Source organism: Bison bison, unplaced genomic scaffold (genome assembly GCF_000754665.1).
Source record: "Bison bison bison isolate TAMUID 2011002044 unplaced genomic scaffold, Bison_UMD1.0 scf7180017864270, whole genome shotgun sequence".
NCBI lineage: Eukaryota > Metazoa > Chordata > Mammalia > Artiodactyla > Bovidae > Bison > Bison bison.
Window position 1 is genome coordinate 8,529,126 of NW_011494842.1, and position 13,555 is coordinate 8,542,680.

At 40.7% G+C, this 13,555-nt stretch overlaps 1 protein-coding gene across 3 annotated transcripts in view; it reads right to left on the reverse strand.

Annotated features, from left to right (window-relative positions):
- Positions 1–13,555, reverse strand: part of STK38 (serine/threonine kinase 38) — a 41,749-nt gene that overhangs the window by 14,173 nt on the left and 14,021 nt on the right. For all 3 annotated transcript variants that reach the window (XM_010848665.1, XM_010848662.1, XM_010848663.1), the window contains exons 3-7: positions 9,917–9,968; positions 8,890–9,012; positions 7,266–7,349; positions 3,574–3,697; positions 1,110–1,264 (exon numbers count right to left, since the gene is read on the reverse strand). In XM_010848665.1, coding sequence (XP_010846967.1) covers positions 1,110–1,264; positions 3,574–3,697; positions 7,266–7,349; positions 8,890–9,012; positions 9,917–9,968 — 538 coding nt within the window. The remainder of the gene's footprint in view (positions 1–1,109; positions 1,265–3,573; positions 3,698–7,265; positions 7,350–8,889; positions 9,013–9,916; positions 9,969–13,555) is intronic.

Below are 13,555 nucleotides of genomic sequence, written 5' to 3' on the forward strand. Positions count from 1 at the left end.
CCTCAAGGGGAGATGCCACACATCCCACAGGCTCCGTAAGAGGAGCCACCACAGGGAGATGCCCACACAGCCCAAGTGGCGAACAGACTCCACTTGCTGCAATTAGAGAAAGCCCGAGCACCCGGCACGGCCAAAAGTACTCTATTTATTTAAATAAAAAATACTAATAAAAAAATATTTTGAACAATGACATTACATTTTTCTTCTTTATAGCTCTCTGTATTATTCAAATTTTCTACTATGTTTGTATATTATTCTTATAATGAAGGAAAAAACTATTAACCAGAAGAAATTACTAGACAAATCTATTCTCGAAACAGAAAGATTAAGGTTTTCAAAGAAAGTAGACTAAAACTTCAGATTTTTTCCAAAGACTGTTATCAAAAGACAGTAAGAAAGGAAAATACCCTATGAATTAAATTTACTTTCCTACTTAAAAGAATTCAATCTAGAAAACAATTCTATGTACCAGAACACAACAATCTAGAATTTTAAAGCTGGAAGGAACTTTGGAGCGTTTCCCAATCCATATATTCACTTCATAGATGAGTCAGGTCCAGACGGTGGAGTAACTTGTCAAGCAGCATCAACAACACAGCAGCACAGGGATTCTCTTCTGATTTGCTGAGAGTTTAAGAATCAGGCAACTCAGTTCATGTGCATGTCCAAAGCTAACTACAAAGAGGCCATCAGGGAGGCTGAGCAGGACTCCGCTTTAAGTGCAGGGCACAGGGTCTGGAAGCTGAGCTTTGTGACAGCTTTCTGTTGCTGTCGCTGTAATTCCTAGTTCTAGGCTGGGATCCTCAGCAGAGGGGTTCTTGACAGGGGATGCGTTAGTGTAGTTAATCATATGAGAAGATGATCATCTTTCGCTTCACTACAAAATAACTTAAATCAATTTTATGCTTAATAATTTTTCAAAATGTTCTTTAAGAGGAAAATTCAAATTATGGAATTCATAAGCCTTTCTTACCTTAAAAAAAAAGAAGAAAATACACCAGGGAGCTCACAGCTCCCCTACTGTGATTACGACAAGTCGCGCAGGGGTTAAGGCAGAGGCTGCTCAGACAGGTAGAGACACACTGGTCAGCCTGCACACCTCACAGTACCTTGCTGTCCAGGAGAAGGTTGTCTGGTTTGATGTCTCTGTGGATGAAGCCAAGTTGGTGAATAGAGTCTATGGCTAATACTGTTTCTGCTATATAAAACTGAGTTTCCTCTTCTGTCAGCGTGTCTTTTTTCATCAACAGGGTCATCATGTCCCCTGGAAACAAGAAGGTACAAAGTACACACACGTACACACACAAACACACAAAACAATATGAGTAACAGCCAGTTTTCAGATATGTCCTCCCTACCTGCCACCATAAGGCGGTGCTAAATAGGCCTCTGCTGTGTCCCAGAGATGACCTACTATGGGCGGAAATGCCCAACATGAGCAGAAATGGTAAGCAGTTTCTAACACTTAAAAGATAAAATTTACAGCCACAGATGGCAAAACACTTTCACTAAGCTAACTGATGCTGACCCCTGAGCAATGATTTCCACTTTACTTTGGAGAGAGAAAGGAAATTTCTCCCACACTAAAATAATAAACCAATCAATCAATAAATTTGCTTAAGACAATTTTTTGGACTGGGGAAAGAGCTACTTTACTTTTCACTTGGCACAAATACCTACAAACTTCTCTAAGGCATTTCCACATTCTAACAATGGCTGTACTACAGTTATTAAACAGGCTGAGTGAAGTCAAAGTCACTCAGTCGTGTCCGACTCTTACAGTCCATGGAATTCTCTAGGCCAGAATACGGGAGTGGGTAGCCTTTCCCTTCTCCAGGGGATCTTCCCAACCCAGGAATCGAACCAGGGTCTCCTGCATTGCAGGTGGATTCTTTACCAACTGAGCTATCAAGGAAGCCTAAACAAAAATGTAAAAATCTGGGGAGGCTGTAAACAAGCTTTCCACTGTCTATTCACAGAACACTAGAACATATATAAAAAAGTAGGATTTAGGTAGCAAAGTGTTAGTCAACAAAAGCTGTTGTAAATATGAACAGTAAATGCTACAGACTAGGATGTGTAATAACTGCCTCCCAAACATGCATGATGAACACCTCCCAAGACCAGTGGGGTTTTTTCTCCAGTGCTTATTTGTGGGTACAAAATGCTTTATGCAACTTTTACAACACAATGTCAGTATTTTAGCAGTAAAGTAACTTTGTTAGTTTTCTGCAAAGTCAAAATTTAAGTATTTCTGCTTAATACCATCAACATACAATGGTGAAAAAAAGATTCTGATCCAATTCAACAGTCAGACGAAAGCAAAGCAAATATGAATAAGCAGTTTAAAGGTAAAAGAAACAGGAAAGATTCAGTTCACATTGCACAGAAAGCCATTTATGTTAGAAAATGGAAAAGAGACAGAAACCTCAGATTTTAATAGTGTATCATGCTGCTTATTTCTAACTTTTACCCTTGGGCAAAAATTAAGGCACTTATTAAGATGCTCCCAAAACTTGAAAAACATGATTTCCTAATCACTCCTGGCAGCCACACATTTAATCTGGAGGCACATCAGTGGGGCCAGCTCTGAGGTACCCGAGTGGCCGCAGCACAGTGGCCCAGGACAGCAGCCAGGGGCCTCACCTGTGTGAGCGTGCCCACATGATCAGAGCGCTCAGGCCAGAGGATCTGGGCTGTGCAGGCCAGCCCCACCGAGTGCAAAGGGCAGGGTCCAGGGGACACGGAAAGCTACGGAAGACGACGCACGTAAGGCTTGTGCAGACGCACGTCAAGGGGCTGGCTGGTTCCTGAGCTGGTTCTTACTCCTATTTATAACAACTGACATCTAAATGTTAAAAAGTTTCTCCTCATTCTGTCATATAGATTCTTTTCTAACCTTCATCAGCTGTTAATAAAAAGTACTGATGACCCTAGATCTAACTAAAGGTTGTCACCAGATCAAATATTATGCCACAATTAGATTAGCTTTGGTATAAAAGCAAAAAAAGAGAAAGTTTTCTTTTTTTTTTCTACCAGTGTGCTCACAGTTTATCTGCTCACTGGGAAACAGACTGTGTTCCCCAGAACAGACGTATGTTCTATTCTGGGTTTACTTTGAAGCTATCTTACAAGATGCACATGCCAAGTTACCAAAAACTTTAAATTTCAGAAATAAGAAACAGATTGTGACTACTAATATATGTAATGAGAAATTCACTCTTTATAAGTTACAGGGGGGAAAAAAGTTGAAGCAAAGAATGTAATAGCTTCAATCTTGTCACTTGGGTAAACAGACTGACAGGACAGGCAAAGCTCCTAGTTTATTTCTATATATTTAAAAAGAAAATAAATATCCGTCTGAAATCCTGAGAATGAGAAGGTTACTTTTATGGCCCTAAAGCTGTAGAAAGGTACTCAGCACAGACAGATTACTGACCTCCTTTACAAACCTAAAAAGATACAGAAAGCAACTTTGTGAGCACGGTTAAAAGTAGAAAGGAGGGTTAATCCATGTAAGAGAGAAACCACAAAACAAAAAGGAAAAATGACCTTTCATCGTCAAGTAATTACCTCCAGGCAGGAACTCCATGATTAGGTAGAGGTTTAGCTTATCCTGAAAACTATAGAACATTTTCACAACCCACAAACTGTCTGCCTCCACTAGAATGTCACGCTCCGCACGAATGTGGCCAACCTGGAGGTACATGCATTGGATTAATGACAAGCCTTGCTCTGCTTTATCAGACTGCACATTTGCTTAAACAATTTAAATACTGTTGAGTATTAAATTGTGATGATGCAAAAGATACAGCTTATGCTTAGGCAAACCTACGAACTCAAAATTGACAACATTTGACTTGAAGGTATTCGGTGATGAAAACCTGAGTGATGAAAGGCTTGAAAATGGCAAAAATCAACGGCTTTAATGCAAATGGAAACTTTAACAGTGCTATAAAGTGAACCTCTTGATTAGTTAAAATTACCATTCTTTTCATATCTTTTTGTTCTAATAATTCTTTTTTGATCAAAGTAAGTCCCCAAGATGAGACTCTAAGCAAATCCTGTCTCAGGTCTTCAGAGACATCTGTGAAGACGGCACCTTGACAGTCCCAGATGCTGTGATGCCACAGTACGTGGTCACAGCTGTGCACACAGGAGGTACTCAGTTCTGACTGAACTGAAACATGACAACAGCTAAGAAGAGTTGTAGATTCATTTATGACACTGCCAGTTTTCTATTTGTACTGAAACATTTAGCTAAGGAGACCAAGCTAGGCCAAAGATTTGGGAGGATTACTTTATTAATTTATTATTATCAAGTTGACTTCATCTACTTTAAATATATAATAATAATCAAAACACTGCTGCATATCACCAAGTCACACCCCTTTTCTTCTTGTATAAGTGCTGTTAAGTTGCACGACGGGGTTGAATCAGATGTAAATTTATTACGACTCAGGCTGATCCTTGAGTAGAAGTTTTTATCTCAACATGTGCTCCAGGGTGGGACCTCCTACAATGTTTGGAGGTGAAGATATACCAAGTTCACAAACTGGCACTTCTACTGGCAAACTCAGCCCCTGGTGGTTGTTTTGTTTGACAGGATGTTCTGCATGCTTGCCTTAATGGAATGTCTTCAGCAAAGCCAGGCGCGCTCTATTCCATTCGGACACAGACCCCAGAGCCTTCTCTCCTGTCTTACACCTAACCCGCCTCATCTTTCCGTGCTCACTCCTATGGGCCTAAAACTCCTACTGAGTTTTCAGTTTCTACCAAAACTGTTTTCAAGGAAATTTTTAAGTAACTTCAGTGTTTTAGAAATTTTACATTTTTACATCTCTACTTATGGCATGAGGGTGGGAAAAATGGAAGAAGGTAACGGTGATAAGGAATGGTGCCATAAAACTAGGATGAAGCCCAGTGAAGATCTGAGGAAATGCTCACGGCACTTGCTGGCTCTGCCCCAGTCAGTTACCACACAAAGACTGCACGAAGCTGACTTCCCCGACCTGTTCCGTGGCTCCTGTGAAGGCCTCTGCCTACTGCAGGGACACACGGAAAGGACAGGTGTGACCACTGCTGCCTGTCACTCACCTTAGAAGGCAGGACCGTGACTGCAACATTCCTGGTTTGTCACAGGGAAAGCTGCAGGCACGGTGGCCACACCCTGCCCTTTTCTCCTGGGGCTGAGACAGCAAGTCAAGAACTCAAGGTCTAGGGGTGGAGTCAGGCGACTTTACGGGAGGGTGGGCTCTGGATTCCCTTTCCCCTGCTCCATAAACACTGAGTGGGGTGGGGATTATGTGCCAGCTGTGACCCAGGGCACTAGGAGAGCAGAGGGAACAATCTTTGGGTCCATCCTACCTCTACACGGGCATCACAACCAGAGGCTGTCCTTTCGCACAGGAAGAGAAATGGGAAGAGACTAGCTCAACACTGGTCTCTTAGGCTCTAAAATTCATTTTCCAGGTAGCAGAAACTTCCATCTTGTGAGACAGAATAACAACCAGAACTCTAAATGGGTAGCTGTAATTCCTGCTCAGTTTCATAAAAGCAAATAAGAATTTTTCCTCTGGAGAGGGCACCTATACCTACAAGAAGTCAGGCTCTGAATCTGTACTTTGTCAGCCCCACTCAGAAGTGATGGATTTGCCCCACAAAGCTGCTGCCTGCTTCCTCAAGACAGCTGCCCCAGGTCATGTCTGTGGCCGGAAACTAACTGGACCATGCTGAGATCAACCCTAGGGAGCTGAGTCCATCAGCAACAATGGCGCTAACAATTTAAGTTAATTCATTTAAAATCCTAATTTGAACAGACATTTCCTTTATCTTCATGTAGAAAGTCTTTAGAAACTAATTTTGAAGAAGGTACAGTACTTGACAGAATGTCTTTAAACAACATGTTTGGATCATCCTCTGTTACCACCTGTTACCTCTATGAAGGATTAGTAAGTGGAAGTTATGACGTGCACTTCTCTTTACAATTTTACCCTACTATTCATTTGATAAAGAAATACTGTGAGTCTTGATTAAAACTACAGGAAATATATCTTGTAAAAATAAAATTTACTTGTGACATACATACTATACGGAGTAATCAATACAGCTTCACATTCTCCTTTTCAAGATTAACTGAAGCTCCTACAGTGTCAATACCCTTATCGCACTGATTTTTAGATACATTAAGAGGCTGGTGTGCATTTTGAATAAGGTTGGTGTTAACATATAATGTCTGAACATCTACTGCCAGGGTATTTGCTACTTCTGACCAAAATCCCTGGGAGTCTAAAGCTTCTGGGTAACATAGGAAAATTAAAGAAAAAATTAAAATCCCAAATTTTGAGCTACCACTGAAATGAAGGGCAGAAAAGCCCTGGTGATTATAGCTCCTCTCAAGCGGCTGGAAGGATTGGGTGTGGGGCCAACCTCCATCCTGGCTCTGTGGTTCTGTATCTGGAGCTCTCCTTTCCAGGGGGGTCTCTCTGCCCTCCTGTAGCAACTGGTATTTTACAGGATATTTGCAGGCATCGCCCACTACAATCTGTTCTGCTAAATTAAATCAGATTTATAGAAAATCTGCCTTCTCACTTTTAATATATACTGTCTAATACTTAAAATCATACTTATTCTGCATAAAATACTGGATGCAGCTTATACATCTATTTGCAAAGTAGATTTGAAGTTTTAGAAAATATTCTTAATCATTAAATGAGTCTGCACTGCTGTGCCACCTTCATTATATTTTTTCAAATTCATTCCCAAAGAAGACTGGCCTCTCTCACGTAGTGATAAGCCACTCAGAAGATCCAAACTGGGTTTGCGTGAATTTACAGAATGAAGCATGTTAAGACATATTTTAGATCAAACTCCAAATTCTAGTTCCTAAGTCTCAGTTCCAAGGTACAATACACAACTTTCCTCAACATTCTGTAAGGAACAAGCTACCACAGTAAGTACAACCTCAGAAAACTGCTCCTAATGACAAGGACAGCTTGTGATCAACTGTGAAACACAAATAGCAGATGTTTCTCTAGTAGACTTTCAACTTTAAAAAGACTGCACATAATGTCTTAGGCATTATTTGTACCTAAAATATATGTAACTGCTTCTACTGGGGGGGAGGTGAGAAAGAAAAGCAATACTATATGACAGGGCTAAAGAAAACTAAGAGAGGAATATACACTTCAATTAAGCAAAAAGAACAGTTTTAGAAGACAAAAATTCGTCAGGTAACTAAAATCACTGCTACAATTGTGCTTTACCTGCTCTTTTTCAAGCATATCTGCTTTACGAAGTATTTTCATTGCATACACATGGCCCGTATCTTTCTTCTGAACAAGCCGCACCTAAATATTATAAGAGAAACGCCAAGAGTTCACGATGCCAAACTAATGCTTTCATGTGTAACAAGAAATCATATTTAAACTGAAAAAGTACTGCAATTTTTATATAAGCAATAACAAAGCAGAAGAAAATGCTTTTCAATGTTTCAAAATGGATATATTATACACAGTGAGGTCAGTGCCGAAACACCCTCAGATATCTATCTCCACCTCTGAATAGCTCTGGCTCCCTAGCTGAACAGATCAAGCTAATTCAAAACCCTCACTTTGGACTCATTAAACCCATGACACATGTCATCCAGTCAGCTCAAAAAAACCTAAGGAAATGTTTACAACAATGTCTAAAACAACAGCAAAAGCTAAGGCACAGGAAAAAAAATGCCTGGCAATGGGGGAGGAACTAAAATGTATAATTAGGGAAATAGAGTTTTCTGCAGCTCTCCTTTCTCTTTTTTATTTTCCTTTTTTTTTTTTAGAGAGAGAGAACAGATAATTTATGATGAAAAGAAATGGTCTGCAAACCCAAATACAACTCCTCGGCAAGTCTCTGCACATTCCCTCCTCCTCCCCCAAGACAAGTATGTTTTCTTCTCCCTGAAACATTATTTTCCTCGAGTCCCAGGTCCCCTCCTCGTTGAACATAAAGCTCTTTTAGATGTGGTCCTGTACCTTTTCCTCTCTCAAGAGGCCAACAGGGATTCTGAACACTGAGGGATCAATTTAATCTCTCACCTGTGCCTTTGAATATGTACTCACATTTCCCCTAGGTGCTGGTTTTTAATAATGTGCTGCTCCTTTTGTATTCACAACGATAGTGAAACTATTGCATCAGTAGGTTGTTCACTTCGGGTGCTTTCCACAAATGGGAAGGATCTTGCACGGGTTCATTCAAACCCTCCCCAGCAGACTGCCCTTGTGACCAAGCAGGATGCACTTGGACAACCAGCTGGGACAAAGCTGCAAATGCTTTCATTCTCTACCACCACCCACATTAACTTATTTCTATAAATTGTTTCCCAGGGCTATCTTTTCAGAGCTGTACCAATCTGGCAGGAAGAAATAAAGGGTGGAAATATGCTGCAAGTTTGCTCTTGGAAAGGCAGTGTAATGGGAAAAGCAACAGCTTTGAGATCAGGAAGACCTTGGCCCAGCTTTGGTACCACTGCCCAATGGATGTGTGACACTGGAACATTATATATCCCCTCAGGTTTAACCACATCATGTATAACATATTAGTCATGATTCTCGGAAAGAAGCACTCACTAAGCAATCAATATTGATTTCTTTCTACCTATCAACTCTCCCTCTAGATGAATACTTAAAGCATCAACATCATCTCTAGCAAAACAGAGAAGAACAAGCAGATCCCTGGGACAGTGAGAGGGCAAGAAAAAGAGGACAGAGAGCAGGTAAGGCGCGGCTCAAAGCCGGGCCCACCCACTCCATGCTGCAGTTCTAACAGCCATCACAAGCTCACGTTACGTTAGAAGCTTCGATGTGCTGTGGGATTCCTGTATTTGATAAGTATCTCTGGTGTTTTTACCTCACCAAAGGCTCCTCTGCCTATTACTTTTAAGGACTCAAAATCTTCCAGTCCAAGTCTTGTTCTCTTCAAACGAAGAAACTCTGTTTCCTTCCGAGCATGCGCTGATCTCCGGAGTCGTTTCTAATGTTTAAACAGAGGGAGAGAGGTGGGAAGGGACTCTGCAACAAGTCTTATTTGTGGTTTAGCCCACCCTGAAAGCAGGGCCCTGCCAGACTAAGCACCATCTGTTCACACAGGAAAGCACCACAGAAGGACCCTTAGGAGGTCAGCCCTGCCTCCCAGCCCTCAGACACCATAACCACACTGAACAGAGGACGCCTCCTCTGTGGACGTGGATGAACCTGCTTCACAGCCTGTTACTCTAATGTTCCTAAACTGGAAGGATAAACTTTCAACATTTTTCTTTAACTTTTCTTATATACAAGTATGGTTTTTAAATTTCTCTCTGGAATTTTTACACATTATGGTTCATTTTATGCATTAACTTTCTATTGTTCCTACAAGTCTTGGGTATTTTTCACCATTTTCCTGGGTTCTATGTTTCATTTCTCCTTTTGAGAACACTTCCATAGCCATTTCAGTTCTTTTCACAGTTTCTTATTTATTATATTTTCTGCCACATCTGTGGGCATTGGGGGGAAAGGCTGATTCGAGAGGTATTTCACCTTGACAAAAATTTCAGAAATTTGCTCCACTTCTATGGAGCATTTTCAGTGAATTAAAAATGCTAATTTTAAAAAAATGCTAATTTGCTTTTTAAAATTTTCATTTTATTTCATGTCTTCCTTTTCTTGGAATTCTAAAACTAATTAATTTACTACTACAGAGCCTAGAAGTCATCCTTCTTGGTATTTAATAATTAACTTCTCCCTCTGCATAAGTACCTAAATCCAGAAGCACACCAGCCCTCATAATTTCCTGTTACAAGTCAAAACCCTTCCTCCATGCGCCAATGCTAACAACCTGCTACACAAGACATGATCTGCCAGGCTTGGTTTCAAGGAAATTTTCCAATATTAATTACCTCTTCATCTTTGAGGCCTTCTTCTTCCATCACTTTTTCTAACTTCTTTTGTCTAAAAATAAAGACATATGAAATTAACATTTGAATGATAACTTTCTGTTAATCTATGTACAATTTTTTTTTTACTGATAGAAACAGGTCAAACTCAAAATGCTTCATTAAATCAACAAATTACAGTTACTAAGGCAAGTGAAAAGATTCTCATCCTTTGTTAGCTCTACATTTTGACAAAAATTGTTTAAGATGTTAATGCAACAAAGAATCTAATTTCAAAATGTAAAGTTCTCTCTCTTTGGGTGTGGTAGTTCTTCCTTAACAAACCAACAGCTGGTGTCTGATAACCTCTTCTATCAGGGTGTTTCTCTCCCTGCCCCAGACTGAGATCTACTTCTTTTGTTTTCACATCTTCCTCCTCCTCCCTGCCACAAGCACAGAAGTAACCAAGGTAAACACAGAATTTGGAGATTTAAGGGGGGTGATGTTCAAAAAAGGTGATGAGCGGCACTAATAAAAGACACAAAGCCACATGGAACAGCCAAAACAAACAATTACAAAACAATACCAAAAAAGCACCAAAAAAAAAAAAAAAACCTTGACATTTTAAATCCTTGGAGTAGGATACCTTAGAAACTGCATCCAAGAATATTTTTGACCTATACTCTCATACTGATTTGATAAAACTAAGAGAAACAAGTAAAATTTCCTGTTATTTATTCTGCATAATAAATGAAAGCACAGGGGCTGGAATCTCCTCTGTCCCTGTCAGGATCCCAGATAACAGGCCAGCTGAGCAGGGCAGGGAAGAACAGACATATAGGCTACACGAAGCACCATCATGTGGTTTAGGCCAGCTGAGGCACCCTGTACTTCGACGTCACACAAGGATGGTTGACTCTCAGTCTGTACACAACTAGGAGCTACTAGAGGCTTGTACACAACGGAATGGTGTTTCTCTTTGAGAATGGCAGCCTGTAGTGAGCTGATGGACTATCAGGAAAAGCAACAGGCAGAGAAGAAAGGAGACAGGAGACAGAAGTGGGAAGGGACTCTGGAACAAAAAAAGCTATCATGAGTCAGATGGACAATAAAGACCTGGAGCTAGGGCTGGAAACTCAAAATGATGTGAACAGAGTCACTGCAAATATGACCAGTTGACAGGAAGAGTCAAGCGAACAGTCTTAGAATTTCTTGAGTGAGAGGATAATGATGCCACTAACTACGACAGGGAACACACAGAGAGGAACATGGGACGATAATGAGTTTTAGTCAATGAATATTTACTGCAATACCAGTATTTAGTGAAAATGAATATTTTTATTTAATTATATTTATTTACTATTAGAAATCATATTACAGTACAAATCCACAGGCTCAGATGATAAATAAGAATTTGTGTCCAAACTCCCAGGAAGTGAAAAGATCTACTGCAACTCTGAAGGAAGAAGAAAGCATTTGCATGACTCCCAGTCTGCCCACTCCTCTTCTCCTAGTTCCCCAGAATGTCTGGGGATATGCATCTATGTGTGCATACACATCAGAGAGAGAAGGCTGCACCACTGGTAACTTCCAGAGTGAAAATTAATTCCATTTTTGTGGTTACATAGTTGAAGTTGGGAAGAGTAAGAGTAAACACACACAAAAAACGAGTAAACTCATGGTAAGAACTATAAGAACTCAACCCTAGTCAGCTACTTCTGGGCCCTGAATATCAAACACCATCATACTTTCTGACTACATGTTCTCTGAATGATCACACCAGACGGTGACAGCAGTCTTAACATGCTATCACACAATGTGTGTTACAGAGACTGCACCTTCTGAATTTTAAATCTAAATTCAAACTGTAAAGTATTCTACACTGCCGCTGCAAGTGTAATTAAACTGGTCTCAGTAGATAATCTGCCTGAGAGTAAAGTATTCAGCAGCATCAACATCTTGAACACAACCAGCTTCTTTTCTTTTCTGGCCACTGCGTTCAATTTGTGAAATATGAAATCTTAGTTCCCCAACCAGGGATCAAACTTTTGGGCCCTCAGGCAGTGAGAGCTCGGAGTCCTAAAACTGGATGGCCAAGGAATTTCCCTCAGATTTTTTTATTAGAGAAAATATCCAGAAAAAACCTACCATCCGAAATGATCCATGGTAATGATTCACTGGGACCAAGTCAAAGATCTTGAAGACACCAAAAATGGCATAACACAGTGACATCTTACAAAAGGCTTATGAATCACATCCTCTGTGAGACAATACCACAGAGTTACTAACTTGTTAGACTCATGTTGGCATTGTGATGACAAGAAAATGCCCATGCTTTTGGAGATGCATATTGAAGCAGACAGGACTAAAAAGACAGATGTTTCAAATTTGCTTTAAAACACAATAGCAAGAAAACATAAAATGGAATAGGGGCCGACTGTATGAACAAAGGCAGGCTCCTCCACTACACGTCTCTGACTGCAGGGCCAGGTAGCTTAACACCCCAGCCTCTGATGAGGTCACTCCAGCTCAGCTCCAATGTTCCAAACCAGGACCCTGAGGGGGACAGGCACTTCCACACATAGAGGCCACACCCAACCCCACCCAGCAAGGCTTCCATGAGCTCCCTTTATTAGGGTGTGAGACCATTTCCCACATGAGACAGTAAGTTCTTTTGAAGACAAGGACCACATCTGAATCCTCCTTTTTCACTAAGAATAGTGCTTTGTACACAGCAATTTTTTTAAGATGTCTGTTGTTAATCGCTTAGTCGTGTCCAACTCTTTGCGACCCCATGGACTGTAGTCCACCAGCCCATGAACTTTTCCAGCAAAGAATATAGGAGTGGGTTGCCATTTCCTTCTCCAGGGGATCTTCCCAACCCAGGAATTAAACTCAGGTCTCCTGCATTGCAGGCAGATTCTACACTCTGAGCCACCAGGAAAGCCTAAGATGTATTTACTAAATTAAAAAAAAAAAGTGTCACAATGTACGCACACATTCATGATTACTTGTAATCAGCCCCCTTTACTACACCTAATTTAGACTCGCCTCCAACACAGCTCGATTCAGAGGCAACAGGGATGGGAGGAAAGGCTAGTCTACTCTACAAGCGAGTTGAGTGGACAATATTGCTAATTTCTGCAGATGAGTCACTTAAAACCAGGGAAAATGGTATAGAAATAAACAGTGGGTATCTCCATGATCAAAACTGAGAATTCTCTAGAATTACCCTAAAAATGAATATTACACAAATCTTTAAAAATCTCAACAAATTAGTTTGACTTATCTAGTCAGTTCAGTTCAGTCACTCAGTCGTGTCCAACTCTTTGCGACCTCAGGCAGTGCTGCATGCCAAGCTTCCCTGTCCATCATCAACTCCTGGAGCTTGCTCAAACTCATGTCCATCCAGTCCGTGATGCCATCCAACCATCTCATCCTCTGTCATCCCCTTCTCCTCCCACCTTCAATCTTTCCCAGCATCAGGGTCTTTTCAATGAGTCAGTTCTTCGCATCAAGTGGCCAAAGTATTGGAGTTTCAGCTTCAGCATCACTCCTTCCAATGAATATTCAGGACTGATTTCCTTTAGGATGGACTGGTTGGATCTCCTTGCAGTCCAAGGGACTCTTAAGAGTCTTCTCCAACACCACAGTTCAAAAGCA